Raw genomic sequence first — 18,994 nt, 5'->3', positions numbered from 1 at the left:
TTTTTAAAATCATGAAATCAGGTTGTTTCCCACCAGCTCAATAGTTTATTCTATAAGAAAAATGAAACTGATTTCCCACAGCTCCTAAAGAGGCAATATATAATGATAGTTTTTAATCTTACTTAAAATAGTTTTATCCATATGGGTCCAATATGACAACGCAACCAATGGTCAAAATTTCCTGGGACCAAAGCCTTCCATAGGGGTGTCTAGCTGGGCAGAGTGGCACCCATGCTGGTGCTGAGCAGTTAGATCTCAGATGAGTGTGCCTCTGCCCTTACCAAAGCAGTCGGCATGATACAGTGGGAGGCTGCTGTGAATGGGAGGGCAAAGATTCACTCCCTGGCCCGTATCTCATCAGAAGGTAGACTCTGCTGTTACAACACAAAGAGAGGGGCACCTGGATGGTTAAGCCTCTGCCTTCGGCTCAGGTCATGATCTCAGGGTCCTGGGATTGAGCCCTGCATCGGGCTCTCTGCTCAGCAGGGAGCCTGCTTTCCCTTCTCTCTCTGCCTGCCTCTCTGCCTACGTGTGATCTCCCTCTCTGTGTCATATAAATAAAACTAACATGTTCAGGTGATTTAAGGATGTGCTGAAGATGAAATCAGAAATAACTTAGAGTTGTGCCATATTGTCTACTGAATGGTCCTCCTTGAACAACATTGCCTCTGGACAAATAAATACAGCCATAGATACCTAGAGAATGTCTGAGTTTTGTTCTCAGTGACGAAGTGGGGCTCCAACATGAAGCTAGGGTTTTGTGCAATTCTCAGAGAGGATGACATAGGCTTGGTTTTGCCTCTATGAACATGGCACCAGGAGAGAAGAAGGGGACAGTAATTCAAAGAGCCAAGAGATATCTTCATTTGAATTTCAACAAAATTTCTTATTTGATCTTTAATACCTATTTCCTTTAATTAACCTAAACATCACAATCTTTTTATTTAAAAAACTGCTTACTGAGCACTTGCATTGGCCAGGCATTTTCTTATGCCCCGTAGATTGCATTATTTTATAGTTTCCCCAAAGAATCAGGAGCCTAAAGAAACAAAAGCTTCATACATAAGGCACAAAAGACAGTAAAGTCAAAATCTGGAATATTTGTGTGAAGAAAGTTGAGAAAGAAACCTATGTGAATATAGGACAGATTTCTCTCTTTTGGATATGAGAACTTTTCCCAGAATTAGGATTTAGTTTGAATTCTTTAAAGCTTTCTTCACATTTAATATAATTGAGATTGCCTATACTTAATTAATTAAATGTCACAATTCCAATATAATTATTTTATGAATAATTATATTAGCTGTCTTCTGTTTTAATCACCATGCCACTTTTTATCTTTATCGATGACTATCTTAAAATGTTGAGCCACAGGCTTTACATGATTCCATAAAAATCTGGGTAAGAAATAAAATATTTTAATATTCAAATGAGTTCTTTATGACAAAATATCTCCTAAATAATCTCCTCTTAACCTGATTATTCTTAACCTTAACTTAACCTAATTTTATTATCATTATATAGAGTACAGAAATGTTTGGGGCTGCTTTCTGGCCTTCTGATGATGTTTGCTCTTAGCTGCCAGCAACAAGAGACACACTTTTTCAAATTATTTAATATTTTCCAATATACCTAGATTTGAAAATGTATAGCCTTTGGAAGATTTGCAAACCATGCAGGGGCTTTACTGAAAAACTATACCGTCTTAATTTTTTGTTGTTTTTTAATTGAAATATAAGACATTATAGGTGATGTGAGAAATATAGAGAAAATCTATCTAAAATGTTAACACTTTCATTTGTGAATTATAAGCATAAGTCTGTTGGTCTTCACATAATTTTAGTAATAGAATACTTAATCATATAGATTGTTCTTTTTAACTTAACATTTTATCAGAAACATTTTGATATAAAAAAAATGCATTCATATCTCATATGGTAAGTCTGTAATTTTGGAGGCAAACTGTTTCTTATTCCAGTGTGTTATTTGCCTGGTTAGCTCAGATGATTGGACCATGGGCCAAAACTGATGAAGGTTATAGTTTCAATTTCTAGGTAGGTCAGTTAGCTTTACTCTGTTTCATGGCCACATGAAGGGGCTAAATGACTTAGAAAGAAAATGTGGACATAATGGCCTGAATTTATCCCCTGTGCTGGAAAAAGTACCCATAGTACAAGACCTAGGTTTGTGCCAATCTGGAAGTCATTAGCATCAGGACGGAAAAAACAACAACAAAAAATAAAGCAAAAGAAGGAAAACCCTGAGCCCCCCCAAACACAAAAACTGAATGCTATATAGCTTTTATTTCCATAATATAACATAATGACCTGCCTTTTCTTTTTATAGTTAGAGTTGAGGGGCTCCAGCTGATCACCTGCCTAAAATTATTGCAAGCCTGGTGGGAAGCATTCAAGGAGGCAGAGTCATGTTTTCATTTCACTAGGAAATCATTTAGCAAATTACTGCTGTCCTGTAAATTGCTGCGCTGCGTAACTTTCATACTGAGAAACTATTTCCCTTTTTTCATAAAAATTGCAGATAAAAGGTTCCTATAATAAATAACCTGTATTTAAAACAAACCAATTCCCAGAATTTTGGGACGGTGATAGAGCACTTCTCAGGTGAAAATAAAAACAAATACATTTTATTACCAATATTTAAAAACTATATATTCTCTGTTAAAGTCAGATTTTCATTTATTGTTTGTTTACTTTGTTACTTTTTGAGGGCAATGGAGAGAGGCTTCTGAAGACAAAATAACAAGCTAAGTACTTATTTTTGGAAAGAAAAAGAACTAAGTTTGGAAATCAGAGCTCTTTAAGCCCAAGTCTTATATCTTGAAGAGAGTCCCACAATCAGTAATCAGCCTAAATAGAACACGGTATTGGGAGCAATTTTTACTATGCCAAGTTCTGTCTAAAATGTCGGTCTGAAGGGAAATAACTTAGTTCTTTTAATTTTGTGTCGAGGTGATAGGCCCAAATATAATCTGGGGCAAGATGGCCTAGGATCACATTCCAAGTATGGTGAACCCTGCTGATGGAGCAGTAAGCATTACAAAAGGACTAATTTCTCTGGCCTTTTCCAGAAGCACTTGGATAATGAAACACAGAGCTGGTTCTTCCACTTCAGTGGCAAGAAGACAGAAAAGCAGAGGCAGGGGAGAAATCTTTCCTTCAGAGAAAGAGGTCCCATTTCAGTGCTGTCTTTTTAAATAACAGAAGGCTTTGGAAACAAAATTGAATGACTGATATTTACAAACATTAATGGATATTAAGAAGTTTCACCCTACACTTAAGATTGCTAAGACTAATAAAGAGGAAATGTTTCATGGTGGCTAACATTTTTAAACAGTCACATTCAATGCATAGTAAAAGTAAAGGTCTTGATATCTAGAACTTGTTATAACATCACTGGACTTAAATATCTGATACTTGAATCCAAAACGTTAAAAATGTTGTGCAAACAGGGAGAAGATTCAGAAGAATGGCCCAAGCATGGTTTTATTGTTGCAAATTAAAGCTTTGAGGAAAAGAGTAAAAGAACGGTTATGATTCCATTTGAAGATGAGTCGACGAAAATGATCTTTATCATTTTTTCCCAACCTTTCTCAACCAGTGTTCCTCATCGAAACCACAGAGTCCAAAAACTAATGTGACTCTTTTCTCAGTTCTTCTGTGGGTGGTGCATAAGAGAGTACCATTCTAGATCCATTGAGGAGATGTGAGTTCATTACATACAAGGCTGCCTTCGGGCAGCACGGCTCAATTCTCTCTCGTAAAGTATGTTGATAACAATTGGATACACAGTAGAACATGATGTTGGCAAGATATCTGAAGCCTAGAAAATGCAGTTAAAGAAGCAGGGTATCTGTAGACAAGATAAAGGGTGGATTTCCTAAAGCTAAATGACTTAGCATTTTACTTTTATAGAGTCTGTTGAGGAAAATTACAGTTTCCTTCTTCCAGGATTTTGGAGCTGGGATTTATTTTCTTCTCACCAGAATAGGATGAAGTGCGTAGTCTCTGAAGGCGGAGGTCTTATCCCGCCCTGCAATGGGTGCGTTTGGTTCTTCCCAAGTGGAGTTATTCAAATGTCTAACGTGGAAAAGCTCTGAGGGTAGAAGGGGAAAGAACTAGATATGCTGATAGGGCTGATGGGTGGTGGCCTGAGATACATCTCCTCCCCGAGGAACCCATCTCATGATGTGGGGAAGCACACATTTACCCAAGTCAGGGAAGTCTTGACGTTGACCAAGAGAACTCTGACAGTAAAGGCTTCTTGAGAAGATTGGAACTTCATAGTGCTGCCTAGGTTCTTCAAAATATCTTTTGTGACATCTCTAGTATTAATTTCTTTTCAAAGAAAATGTCTGTTGAATCTAGAATACTGACTTGATAACACAGTTACCAATCTGAATATAAATAATTGTTCTTCAGAATTATAAAGATGTAGAAAGACAAACTAAATAAGGCAGAGTGAACGAAAATGGTGGTGTTTTACTATCTAAAAGCAACCTGGTTTCTATGTTAATTTTTATGGTGAAAGCAGACATAGGAAAATTTTGAATACTTTTAAAGTTTTTTTTTAGTTAAATTCCAAGTAATTGAAGTCCTACTATCTGTTGTTGCCCAGAGAGATATTTTATTCATGACTCCACGTTATCATGATTCTAGAACTGTCCACAAAGATCACTATTGAGTTGGATTATACATTGAAACTACAAGTGACTTTTTCTAATGTTACTTTAAGGAGTATTTGGACAAGGCATCAGTCAAACTGTGGATACAATCTGCTTTCTCTGGCAACTTATCATTAATGTAAAATGAGAGTCCATATTGATCTTCGCTTATGCAAGCAGTTCACATGAATTCCATGAAACTGGAAGTGAGCAAAAAAAAAAAAAAAAGGCAAACTTTGTCTTCTAGGAAAGCAGGGCTTGAATATTTGAGTGCAAATATCTCTTTTATAATAAACAAATATATTGTTTGCTCACGGAAGCTTCAAATGTAACAAAGTCAAGGTTGGTACAGTTAAAATAGCTCAAAGACGAATGAGTACATGAATAAAACTTGTTTTGCCTTCTCTTAACTGCTGCCCTCTTTTCCATTTACAGCTATTCAAGAGCAAGAAGATGAATCTGTGCCCCTATCCTTAAGCCCAGACAACTCCCTAAATAAGTCACAGTTAGACGACTGCCCAAGGGACTCTGGTTGTTATATCTCATCAGAAAATTCAGATAATGGCAAAGAAGATCTGGAGTCTGAAAATCTCTCTGACATGGTACGGAAGATTACTATCACAGAGTCAAGTGACTGAACACACATTCTCAACTATATATCTACAAACGCATTCCATTTTAACTCTACTTGAACTAAAAGATCAAATAAATGGGAGAGAAAGAAAATATTTGGCGATACAACCTAAAGAGAAAGTGTTTTAATCTGAATGATTTTATATAAAAGTTCATGTCTCTAACATTCCCAATTATTGTAAATAGTATGTATATTTATTATTTTAAATGCTACATGTTAATATTTCACTTGCCTTTATTAGAAAAGGCGTAGTATAAGTCTTTGATATGTGTGATATAAGCTATATTCAGCTTTGTTTAAGTGTGAAATGATAAATTCTGCAGGAAAAATCTCCTCTTTTTTTCATACTTGTTGGTTTTGCATTTGTGTCTGTTATTCAATAAATAGTAATGAAGCATGTGTCTGTTTAAACAACTGTCCAAGCAGCATTCACACTCATTTTTATACTTAATGGGAAAGCGTGAGTTAATGCTGGAGACATTTTATCCTGATCCACAGTGGAGTTTCAGAAATTATTTTTTGTTAATTTCTTCACTGTTACCTGGTATAAAAGTATAGATAACAAGATATTGTTGACTCATTGAGTAAAACGAATTTTAATAATTTTACAGATGTTTCATCTTTAATTGTAAATATTTTTAATTGTGAAATACCTTAATTTTAAATAATAAAAAGAACTATGTGCATTTGCTATTTTCCAGACTACTAGTACTTAAATGTATTTTTATATTAGACCTCTAGACAAAATATCTATTACCAGAAGTTTTATAGTCTGTCTGATATACAGCATATATATGTGTATACAGATATACACATATATATACGATTCCCAAATGAATTACCTCACTTCCATCTGGCTCCTGAACCCCAGGTCTGTGTTATCCAACTTCCTGAACACTTCTATGTATTAGTCAGCTCAGGCTGCCATAATTAAATATCATAGACTGGGTGGCTTAAACAACAGAAACTTATTTTCTTAGAATTCTGAAGGCCAAAAGTTCAGGATCATGTTGCAGCACGGCTGGATTCTAATGAGAGCTCTTCCTGGCTCACAGATAGCTGCCTTCTCACCGTGTCCTCACATGTCAGAGATCACAAGCTTTCCGGTGATTTTTTCTTAGAAGGGCACAGATCCAATCACCAAGGCCCCGCCTTCACATCCTCATTTAAACCTAATTATCTCCCCAAAACACCATCTACAAATACCATATATGGGGGGGGAGGCTAATGCTTCAACATTCAAATTTGTGGGGAAAGGAGTCCAACATAGGACTCTAGAAGCTTCAGATCAACATACCCAAATCTCTGACTTTTCTCTACAAATTTGTCTCTGCTTTTTTATTCCAAACAAAGCTCTTTCTTTAATGACGCCAGTGCCCAACCAGTTAAATCATTTCTCATATCATCTCATATAGACCCTTCTCATAGATTCAATTCTCACAGATTCAGTATGTAATCAAGTCCTACCTCTAGAAGTCCTTTGCCATTCATGACTTTCTATCCCTTCCCATGGCTGTTGTCTTGCTTTGGAACCTCATGAGCTCATTTATGAAATAGTGCAATAGCTTTCCAACTGACCCCTATTCTACCAGTGCCCTACCTTTTAATCCATCCTCCACACAACCTCCAGAAAGGTCCAACATTTGAATCAAATCATGACTTCCAGCTTGAAGTTGTTTTTTTGCTTTGTTTTGTTTTATAGCTCCTCACTATCTTCAGTATAATATTTGAATTTTCTTCCAGGATATATAAGGTTCTTCTCAACCACTTATTACCTACTCTATGAATCAGATCTTTCCTCCCCCTCCTCTCACTCTACACTCTCTATAATCTACTTGCAATTCCACAAATTCACAATTTCTTTTGTGACTTTTCTTATGCTATTTATTTTTCTGGAGTGGCTTCTGCTTTTTTTTTTTTTTTTTTTTTTTTACATCCAAGAGTCTCCCTTTGTTTTCTGTTTTAAGATTGATCACAAAAGTCACTTAACTCTGTGAAGCCTTCCATGATTTCCTTTGGTTTTCTCCTCTGGGTTTCCTTAGCAACTTGTATTTCTGTTTATAGCATTTTATTAAACTTTATCTATTTCAGAGGCACTTATCTTTCCACAAGACCACGATCTCCTTGTGACAGAGGCTACTTTGTTTAGCTTTGTAACCTCTGATGCCTGGTACTAGATCTGTACAGAATGGGCATTGAGGAAGCATTTGCTGGAGGGCAACGAATATAATAATTTTTCCCATATAACCTATTCTGTATTTACATCTAAATCAATGTACTTAGTCTATAGGTAAATACTATAGTGATATAGTGATATAGGTAAATACTATATATCATTCCAAAGTGATCTAAACATTTCTTTAATAAATAAAACACAATACCTTAGGAAGAATCAGGAAACACAAAGTGTTATTTTGAATGCTGGGAGACATTATTATACCGTTAATTTCTAGTATATTTTTCCAGATCCATCAGATTTACTCCCATATGCAGTGCTCAGGTCAGGAGTAAATCACATGCCTACTCCTATTCTTCCCCCTCCACAGCAGGAAATAGTGTTTCAATTTCAAATTTCCAACATGCTGCCTCCATCATGGTCCTGCTCCTGACTATGGCTACAACTCTAAATAGATTATTCTAGGACCTCCTTGGACACAGCACAGCCTCTGACCATAATTTTTAAACTTTAATCAACCTGCTGCCTCAGGGAATTCTAGAGAGTACAGCTTCTTTATGAGGACAGCAAGAAATTTGTAGGTTAGGAAGCATGTAAGGAACTGTTTGATTGTAAAATGGCAGAAGTCGCTGGTGAAGCTTACCCAGCCGCAACTTCTTTTCCTTCAGAATAAAGATCTGGTACCCAGTTCGAGGATTTAGGGAAATGCTTTTGAGCAGAAGTGCTGCAAAGGCCTTGAGGAGGCCGAGGAAGAGAGACTGGATTCCTACAAAGAGAGAAGGAGGGAGGAGTGGAAACACCATGAGGTTCAAGTTGCCGGAAGGATGGCCCCATCACATAGCACAATGTGAAAAGGACACCTGTAGCAAAAGCATATCTCACACTAAAGGAGTCCTGAGGCCCTCGATTTTACCTGTTGGATCCCTGCGGCTCGCTTTCCTTGGGTTTTTCTCTCGACCGTGCAAGCTGGATAAAGAGAAGTAAAAAGGCTAGACGTAGTTTAGCCAAGTTTGTAAGGTAGTTGAAAGACTTGGACTTTTGGCTGCCTTCGACTAGGAGACAGACAGGAGTCTTAGCCTTTCAAGAGTGGATGGGAAGGTGGTTAGAAAGTGACATTTCCATGGTTCCCAGATGGCTTTGTGTTTCCAGGTTGAAATGTGGTGAGAGTCCTGGCCTCAGTCATTTCTTTATTCACACAACAATTCTGAGACATGGAACGCATATGCTGCCCAAGACTATGCCAATGAAGGCCTCTGGATCATAGAATCTGCACGAGAATCTTGCCATAGCCTGTCACTGGAATAAGCTGTCTCTCGGTACAGAAAGATTGTAAAAACTGTTCTAGGATGCCGTGATTGCTCTGATCCCAAGAACATCTTATGTTTACAAATTCAAGTGTATGGTGAAAGTATGCCTAGTTAGAGAAATTTTAATCCAGATAAACGGATAAAATCTCCATAATACTTTTTTTGTTAAGAACAAAAATGAACTCTTTTCAATTCTACCCCCTCGATTCTATTGCCGATACAAGTACGAATATACTTTCACTCTGAAATTTGTTATCAGAAGCTTTTCTTTTTTATCAATTAAATTTCCAAGATAGTTACTAAAATAACTCTTAAAACTTCTAAAATGATAGCTCAAGATTGTCAGGTTTTAGACAACATCTAATTCACTGAGGTTAGTCAAGCGCCTTGCAACTTCCTGAGTGAGGCCAAATTGATGACATGATGACATTTCATGTTGAGAAACTTCCGTTACAAACCTAAGTTCTGAGAAAAATAGTATGAAGAAATTGTAGATACTCTGTCACACCACACACGCACACCCTTCCATCCCCTCCACACCAACAAAGAAAACCGTTCGACTAATCAGGACGCACAGGATGTCATGCTAGAATTATGTAAAGGTTGAGAGAAAAATGAATAGGAACTAAATATAGGTAAAAGAACAGCAGTTTCTAAATATGACCAGGTTTCCTGGTTACCGAAATAAGATAAAAGGAACCCTTACTTTAGGCTACCCCCTGTCGTACCATTGAATTCATCTGATCACATCCAATGTTGACCTAGAGGTCCTGGTTTGAGCACTGTGTGACTTTGTGTAAGTCACTTAGCCTCTGAGCTTAGGTTTTTTGGGTTTTCTTATCCTCTATGAAATACGATACTAACATTTCATATTTCTGTGCTGGTTAAATGAGATAATGTACACAAAAAATTCGGCACAGTGCATGTCACGTGAATAAAAACTGATATCTGAACACAAAATGAAAGCAGTGCACATGTTACCATAATACAGGCCTGGGCTTGTAGTTATTTGAAATTCTTCAGACACTGATTGTCTGAGGGCTAGGACAACCGTGTTGTGCCACAGCAGTGAGAATCAGCGGATTTAACAGAACCTCACAGATAATGACCATTTTGTTATGACAGAATATTTCTTTGTCAGTTTCTGATAGATTAGAAAGAGGCCATGTTGCATTTAGCTTTGATTCCTCACACTTGGCACATCATAGGAATAATCATTTTTTAAAAGATTTTATTTATTTATTTGACAGACAGAGATCACAAGTAGGCAGAGAGGCAGGCAGAGAGAGAGGGGGAAGCAGGCTCCCTGCCAAGCAGAGAGCCTGATGCGGGACTCGATCCCAGGACCCTGAGATCAAAGACTGAGCCAAAGGCAGAGTCTTTAAACTATTGAGCCACCCAGGCACCCCAGGAATAATCATTTTTAAAGACCAAACGATTTGAGTATATAAGTAACTGCTTATATTCATGAATAAAATTAAATCAATGAAAGATGTAGGGGTTATTACTCTTAATACTGCACCTTGGGCCTTCCCTGGTCTTTATAATATGGAGTCGCAGCTCATTGTGCTGTAGCCCACACAGAAGCCCTTAGAAGGACACCCTAAATGCAAATTTTTACATATTTACAAAGTTAATGGCACTTAGGTAAATGATCTGCTGTGGGAAAATCACAGTGCAGAGGAAAATACAAGCTTTTCATCACTCTCCCTTTCTTTCTTCATCATGCAAACTTCTCACATTTGAATCACCAACAGTCTGAGTATTAGTGCATCTGCGTGATGTCTATTATAAATTAAGAAGCCATGATGGAAAAATCTTTAAAATGGCATTAGGGTGTTCAGAGATCTCCTTTGACCTCCTGGGATCCCTGGTGGGCCTGAAATGCAGGGCACTGTTCCCTCAGAGGGACGGAGTGGAATCCTGATGCAGAAGGCGAACGGGATCGTTTTCCTCTCCGACTTTTTGGGCGCCACGCCAAGTGAATGGGCAGGAATCATTCCATTTGCAGAGTAAAATGGGGTGAAAAGCACTTCTGGCACACTTTGTCCATATAAATTATACTTGTTTGCAATTCATCAACTCCTTCTCTACTTTATAACCATATGTAATGTAAATGATCGTCTTTCTCTGAAGCTCCGTAATGATGCGCAGCTCCAAAATGTGATATAATCAGCTAAAAGAGAGCAGATGGAAGTTTTTTCCCCAATATGCATATTCATAAGAAAATAGAGAACTCAACAAAAGGAGATACATAAGTACTTGTACCCAGAGGGCTGCTGCATGGACTTATGTACAAAAGTGGGTTTTCTGCAACTATTTCATTCTTGAAGCCTTTACTCATTCATTCCTGCAACAATCATTGAAAATCCTCTGGAAAAAAAAAAAAAAAAAAAAAAAACCTGCCCTTCCATAGAGCAAAAGATACATTTTTCCTTAAGGTTTTTTGTTTTGTTTTGTTTTGTTTTGTTTTGTTTTTTACTGCACCTTAGAACTCATGGTTCAGGAAATAATGGTTAGAATATTTTACTAGAGGAAATATGATTAAAACAGTAAACCATGAAAAAAAGTGAAGACTTCACTATCCCTTTAGCAACACAGACTACAGACATTAAAATTCACACTGTTATACTAGAAAAAGCTGTATAGAGAGAATAATGAATTGTCTGGATAGCATTAACTATACATGTTTGTATTTTATTATTTTTTTAACTTTTTTTTTTTAAGAGTTTATTTATTTATTTGTCAGAGAAAGAGCGAGCGAGAGCGAGCACAGGCAGACAGAGTGACAGGCAGAGTCAGAGGGAGAAGCAGGCTCCCTGCAGAGCAAGGAGCCCAATGTGGGACTCGATCCCAGGACACTGGGATCATGACCTGAGCCGAAGGCAGCTGCTTAACCAACTGAGCCACCCAGGCGTCCCCATGTATGTATTTTAAATATCTGATTCCTCAGAGGGTAAGGTGGTTCAGCTACTAGAAATTTTGTTAATGAAAATGGCAGTAGGAGATATCGTGAAAGAAAGCAACCGTAAAAGAAACTTTAAGAACGGAGTGAAACAACAACAAAGAGACACAAGAAAATCATTCAAAGTGCGGCTACGAGTTTTGGTCTTATAACCAAAGAAGGGGTATTTAGACCAAAATTAGATGTTTCTGACCATGTATGTCTTCTTCCAGAGCCCCTCTCCATATGTGAAGCCCTGATGTTCATTGAGAGAGGCTCCGCTATGGACTACATCCTTGATCTGTGCCCTCAGGTTCCTGTTGGGAACAATGAGTGGGAAGCCCCATTAGGAGACCTGGGGGGTTGGGGGGAAGGAGACTGTGGGGAGAGAGGAATAAGGTCAGTGTCTTTATTTGCTCCATGACATCACCTTGTGTTACCTGTCTCAGTCAAAGGTCACTAGTCACCCAAAATTGTCATTCTGTATCTGACTCTCTTACCTTCAGATTTTGCTAACTGCTCCTTTCTCTCATCTCCAAAAGCTTAGATTTAACAACAGCTTGCTAGCTCATTATCTGCACAGACTTGAATGGTTCCCTTACCCTCCACCCTGCCCATATCTTTGCAACTAAGCCGGCCTTGAATTATCCTAATTTGGTCATGCCATTGACTTCGTGTTGGTAGCCAGACTAGTGCCCTGATCCCCCACTGCTCATGATTTTAAGTTACTTAGGTCATGTTCTTGAGTCAAATGAGCACTGCTCTGTGACTCCAGCATAACTTTATTTACATGGTCTCAGGACATGACTATCTGTCTCGCTATTAGCCTCCACCCTTCCTGACCAAAGCTTCAGGGTAAAGCATTTCCACTAACACTAGCGAAACTCGTCGTGCCCTTTTCCCCCTTTCAATTCCTCATCCACCTGTCTCATGAGCCCACACACATACTTCTCTTTTTTTCTACACAGCTAAGAATCCCTGGAATAGGGATGAATGACAGCACATAAATGGAGGTTTTCATGGTGCAATTGAGCCATCTAACTGCATGGAACACATATTCTATCTTTTACTAGTAATCAAGCTCACAGTATTTTGCTATGAAACATGGGGTCATTTCCATTGGGACAATATACCATCTACCAACATTAATATCCATCCATCAATTATGTAATAAAACAGAATGAACTTTTCTGGTTTTAGCTGCTTGCTACCTAATCAGAAAAACCTGACATTAAAAACATTTTGTTTTTTTTTGTGAATGTGATGGCACATAGATACTGGAGCAACTTTTTGTTGCTGAAATTCTTAATTCTAAGTTATATTTCACCTACTGTATCACTCACTAACATGGGTCTCTCAGACACAAAGCCTTGGGCTTCTTGATCTCAAAAGAGGTTATTGTAAAATATGGATGCCCAGATAATTTGCATGATTAATGAAAATATGTTTTAGAATATTAAACATTTAAGATGTTAGCATTTAGTAGGCTTTCTGACAGAAGTTAAAAGACTATTAGAATGACTGATGAATTGCTACAGTACATTAGCCCTCAGAACAGGGAATGTGCTAGAGGACATTTATGTAACTTCTTTGTGTTCTTGGTGGTTTTTTTTTTTTTCCCCTCTCTCTCTCTCTCTCTCTTTTTTTTTTTTTTCTTTCCCTTTCCAACTAAGCTGTCCTTTTTTGACCTTGGATCAGTTGTAAATGACCAGGCAGGGGACTTTGCAAAGTTTGGAGAATCTTGAAAATTACACGGAAACCCAATGACAGAGGGACAAAGAAAGCAATTGTATTAGCCAGGGCTTTATACCTAATAGCTGGTACATAGTAGGAGATGAATAAAAATGTATCAGAGAAATGAAACATCTTCTTTCACGGTTCAAATACCTTACCTCAACACAGTGGAAAAAATGAAACAGAAAATTCTTCCCCGTTCAGTGACAAGGTCACTGGCAGTTTAGTGGTTCATAACCAGGGAATATAGATACACTTGCTCTTTCCACCTGTTAGGAACTGGCTTTCAGAATGAAGCTCCACCAACTGATCTCTTTCTGGAGCCTTTTGTTTTTTGATTGCTGCAGAGCTCATCAGAATCTATTTAGTCATTTATGTCCTCCTCTTGTTATCCTTACAGATGAAATATGCCAGGAAGGACTCTCATGGAGGTGTTCATCTCCCCACTGGGTAAAAAGTGAAATACCATTGAAAAGGTAGGACCACAAAAAATACCAAAATAAATCTTTAAGGTAGGAGCAATAAACTGCTTAATGGCCTTGCTTTGGGAGAGACAATTAACATTACTTTAATTTATGTGAAGTATTATCATGAAGTTATGAGCTCCCTCTCTGAGCCCTACTTGCCAAAGCCTGCTTCTTTAGGCAGCATTTCCCTTATAGCATTATTTACATTATAGTTTCTCCAGCACTCACTAATTAAAGGGTACCTCATTCTTGCGTCAGTGAGCGTAGAGAGAAATACACTATTATATATCATCTAGAATGCCAGTACTTAGTAACATAAAAATGGGCAGCACAAAAATGCAGTAGGCTGAATAATTGTCCCCCCACCTCTGCAAAAGACAGAAGATCCTAGTCTAACAGAACCTCTTAAGTGTTACCTTATTTGGGAAAAGAGTCTTTGCAGATGTGATTAAACGTGGGATATTGAGACAGGGAGATTCTCCTGAATTATCTTGGTGGGCCCTAAATATAATTACAGGTGTCCTTATAAAAGAGAGAAAGAGATTTCTTTCACAATGAAGAGAAGGCAGTATGAAGACAGAGCAAAGAAGACTGAAGGTGCTGCCTTTGACAATTCAACTGATGGGGCCATAAACCAAGGAATGCGGACAGCTTTCAGAAACTGCAAGAAGCAAGGAATGGATCCTCTTCTACAGCCTCTACACGTGTGGCCCTGCAGACATATTGGAATTTTGGTCCAGTGATAACTGATTCTGAACTTCTGACTTAAAGAATAAGGAGAAAATAAAATTCTATTGTTTGAAGCCATCCAGTTTGTGATCACTTTTTTTTGAAGTCTTTATTTATTTATTTGACAGACAGAGACACAGCCAGAGAGGGAAAACAAGCAGGGGGACTGGAAGAGGAAGAAGCAGGCTTCCCCCCCCCCCCCCCGAGCAGGGACCTGGGTGTGGGAGGCTCTATCCCAGGACCCTAGGATCATGACCTGAGTCAAAGGCAAAAGCTTAATGACTGAACCAACCAGGCATCCCAAGTTTGTGATAATTTGTTATGGCAGCCACAGAAAACTCATACAGTAAGTTAAACAATCCCAGCCTTAAACAAAAGGTTAGTGACCCCTACTCATGGTCCTTACTAGCAGACCATGAGAAAAAATTATATTATTAACAACCAGTTTAATGCAAAAGAATATTGACATATATATCTGTTGAAACCTATGTATATTGTTCTTCACTTATACGTGTGTTATGTGAATATATTCAAGCAACTCATTTTTTTAAATAGGAAAAAAGGTTCTTTCAACAAAATAATGAATTTATAGACATGAAAGTCAAATACATACTATTTTTATCCTTCAGATGTTTCAAAATTTCATTTACTAAGAGTACACTTTTTTCCATCCCCTCCTAGAACGTAGCTATTATGGGCTAAAAGATAATGCAAATTTAAAACATTCTTTTTTTTTTTTTTTTAGACTTTATTTATTTATTTGACAGAGAGAAAGAGATCACAAGTAGGCAGAGAGAGAGAGGAAAGCAGACTCCCCGCTGAGCAGAGAGCCCAATGCAGGGTTCGATCCCAGGACCCTGAGATCATGACCTGGGCCGAAGGCAGAGGCTTAACCCACTGAGCCACCCAGGCACCCCTAAAACATTCCAGTAAAGCAAAAACACCCTGATTTTGGCCTTACTAAGAATAGAAGCTTCCTTTGAGACTTGGAAATACGTTTTGCTGAAAGAAAAATGACTTTTTTTTTTTACTATGACTTATTTATTCCTTCATCAAATATTTATTGAACATGTTCTAGGCACCCGGAAACTATACTAGGCTCTGGAAATAGCAAGATGAACAGCCATAGCACCTATTCTCAAGGAGCTGGGAGTTCAGTGTGCTCCTTTGGCAAATGTGTAAATAAATAAATTCTTATGAAGTGTGAAAAGCTAAAGTAGTTACTTAAGCAAGTGATATAGAAGCAAGATTTAAAAATAAATCATTCATTTTAGAACCAGATGATTCTTTTTTTCCCCCTTTTTCAGTCACATCTTTATTTCCCTTTCTTTCTTTCTTTCTTTCTTTCTTTCTTTCTTTCTTTCTTTCTTTCTCTATTTCTTTCTTTCTTTCTTTGTTAACATTTAATGTATTATTTGCCCCAGGGGTACAGGTCTGTGAATCATCTGGTTTACACACTTCACAGCACTCACCATAGCACATACCTTTTCCAATGTCCATAATCCCACCACCCTCTCTCTACCCTCCCTTCCCCCCAGCAACCCTCAGTTTGTTTTGTGAGACTAAGAGTCTCTTACGGTTTTTCTCCCTCCCTAACCCATCTTATTTCATTTTTTCCCTCCCTACCTCCCATGACCCCCCGCCCTGCCTCTGAAATTCCTCATATCAGAGAGATTGTATGATAATTGTCTTTCTCAGAACCAGATAATTCTATGAGTTGGAGAAGAGGTCAGTTGTGTCCTGGTATTCGCAAGAGAGGAAAAAAAAAAATCAAACAATTCATTGGAAAAGTTTCTTATTCCTTATTTGGGACATTTATAGCCAAAATTGTACTCGAGGTTATAGTAGCCAAGATTCAACATCTTCAGATTGTGGAGAGCAGAATTAGCAAATTACAGTAGCTTTCTTCTGGTTTCAAAAATGACTACTTGTACAATAAAGGTTGCTTAATTAAAACTTATCCAACTGAAACGCCCATTTATCTGAAACAAATGTTTATGCTACAGACATCAACCAACTCTTCACATGAGTAGCTAACAATAAGCAACGGATAATGCTTGATGAATATCAATTAAAACACAATTGCTCCCAATGAACTCTTTCCTGAAAAAAATACATTCCTGCATGGACGTATATTCATACGCACACACCCATGCGCGCGCGCGCATACACACACACACACACACACACACACACACAAACTTGTCTTCTTTAAAAAGTTAATTGGCATTAACTTTATTTTGAAGACTGGCTCTTCATTTTATCATTGAGCCCAGGGTTGGTCTCTGATAAGGCATGAGTTTCAGGTGGGACAAGCTACATAATGGGGGATGTCCAGAGAGCTTAGAATAATGGCCCAGTGCAAAATGAAATGCAGAGCCCCACGTTCAAAGTTATTAGGACTCTTAAGACAGCAATAGCAGAGAATTAACACAAATATGGAGCCTTAGTGAGTGCAGAGCCCTGTGCAACAAGACAGGCTGTATGTCCCTAAAACAGGCCCTGGTTTCATGTATCCTTTATCAATTGTCCCCATTTGGGTTGTCCCAAGCATCATTCTACAGATTATGAAAATGAAAATACCCTGCCTAAAAGTCACATTATGATCATATATTCTTTGCACAGGACTGTATTAATTCTAAAGGCATTGTTGGGCACCCATTAAAATTCTATTATGATCAAAATTTTTCATGCTTACTTGATTTTGCTTTTCTCTGCTTTATATAGACTTAACATGAATGATGAAGCAGAAAAAAATGCTGTGTTCACTGAACTGTGTCTATTAGCCACCTGGGTATGTTATCAGCCCTCCTGCGTTCGGTTGTGTCTATGTGACCAGGTCTAGCCAAAAATCTCCTTTGAGGCTCATGTTCTCACCTCACTAGGTTTTCCTTACTCTGCCCTGTGCTTACCCACCCCTTTATCTTAAGAGTTGGAAACAATGGACACTGAACTATGGAGCCCACGATAGGAAAAGCCTGAATCCCTGAGTCATTTGTGGAGGAGAGCCATTCAGGAATGCTGCTTGACCAAATGAGTGCCACACAGAATTAAACTTTATTGTCTTAAGGTGCTTATATTACCCTAATACTCTATGTTTGGTAGAAAGATAGTCTGAAGCAGTGAGCATAGACCCAGAGCAGTACCTAACTCATTGAGCATTTCTGATATTCCTTTTAAGAATCGTGACTGAAGTCATCTTTTCTGCAGACTATAAATCAATGTACTAGTCAATAGCTACGGTGTTCTCTCATGGAGTTGTTCACATTGTCCTAATAACATGAACCTATAATTTTCTTTTTTTTTTTAATTTATAATTTTCAAAGCACTTTTTCCTATGTATTTTTAGAGGATTCCATTGTAAAGACTTCAAAATCTATAGGAGTGAATTATCAGGGATAGAATAACGAATAGCAACAATGACACTTTGCCAAACATTGTCTCAAATCTCACAAATCATCCCCCGTCAGCTTATAGGGCTTACAGACCTCAGAAATTCAGATTACCCAAGAAAGCATTTGATAGGAACCCTGGAATCTGGGCTGAGTCTAAGTAAGCATCTGGGAACACTGTTCTTAGGAAACTCAGCTTGGTGTTGCTGGGAGGGACAAGGGGAGATGGCCAGAGTGCTTAGAATAATGGCAAGTGTTCTTTTCCCTTTGGCTGCAGAATGTCAGCATTTATGGGAAAAAGTCGATCAAGTACTTACTGGATCTGCTTAATCAAGCATAATTGTCACCATGTGACTGGCAGTTATTGGAAGCTCCTATGAGAGACAGTGCCAGAAACATTATGCAAAGAACTACCTATATTTTAGAGAGTAAAAGGAAAAATAACTTTTCCTCAACACAGGAAATCAACATGATGCGATTTAAGAGCAGGATTTTTTGGAATGGGAATCAGACTTAGTTTCAGCACTTATTTCCTTCAAGTTCTTAAGCATTTAAGCTCTAGTTTATTTCAGTGTAAAAGAAATGTTAATGCCTACATTGCAGAGTTGCCTACATTGTGGCTTAAACAAGCTTAAACAAGTAAGAGATGCCTACATTGTGGCTTAAACAAGTAAGGCACGTAGCATGATTTCTGCAATATTTTACCTCTGTCGGGTCCATTTTTTGTATTAGTGATATTATTTTTAATAATAATATTTTAAGGAGCACCTGGGTGTCTCTGTTGGTTAAGCTTCTGACTCTTGATCAAACTGGGGTCCATCTCCACACTCAGTAGGAGATTTGCTTGAGATTCTCTCTCCCCATCTCCCTCTGTGCCGCCCCCCAACCCCTGTCACATGCCCTGGTGCTCTCTTTCTCTCTAAATAAATA

At 38.0% G+C, this 18,994-nt stretch overlaps 1 protein-coding gene and 1 long non-coding RNA gene across 5 annotated transcripts in view; one reads left to right on the top strand and one right to left on the bottom strand.

Moving 5' to 3' along the window:
• SAMSN1 (SAM domain, SH3 domain and nuclear localization signals 1) overlaps positions 1–6,017 on the top strand; it is an 86,537-nt gene extending 80,520 nt beyond the window's left edge. For both annotated transcript variants that reach the window (XM_032352620.1, XM_032352615.1), the window contains one exon: positions 5,117–6,017. In XM_032352620.1, coding sequence (XP_032208511.1) covers positions 5,117–5,319 — 203 coding nt within the window. In that variant the 3' untranslated portion in view covers positions 5,320–6,017. The remainder of the gene's footprint in view (positions 1–5,116) is intronic.
• The window catches only part of LOC116595849, a 212,187-nt gene that overhangs the window by 107,124 nt on the left and 86,069 nt on the right, over positions 1–18,994 (bottom strand). For all 3 annotated transcript variants that reach the window (XR_004287889.1, XR_004287892.1, XR_004287887.1), the window contains exon 2: positions 8,135–8,257. This is a non-coding gene — a long non-coding RNA (uncharacterized LOC116595849). The remainder of the gene's footprint in view (positions 1–8,134; positions 8,258–18,994) is intronic.

This window comes from Mustela erminea, chromosome 1, assembly GCF_009829155.1.
Source record: "Mustela erminea isolate mMusErm1 chromosome 1, mMusErm1.Pri, whole genome shotgun sequence".
NCBI lineage: Eukaryota > Metazoa > Chordata > Mammalia > Carnivora > Mustelidae > Mustela > Mustela erminea.
Note: the sequence above shows the minus strand (reverse complement) of the source record. Positions and strands in the feature narration are given on the sequence as shown.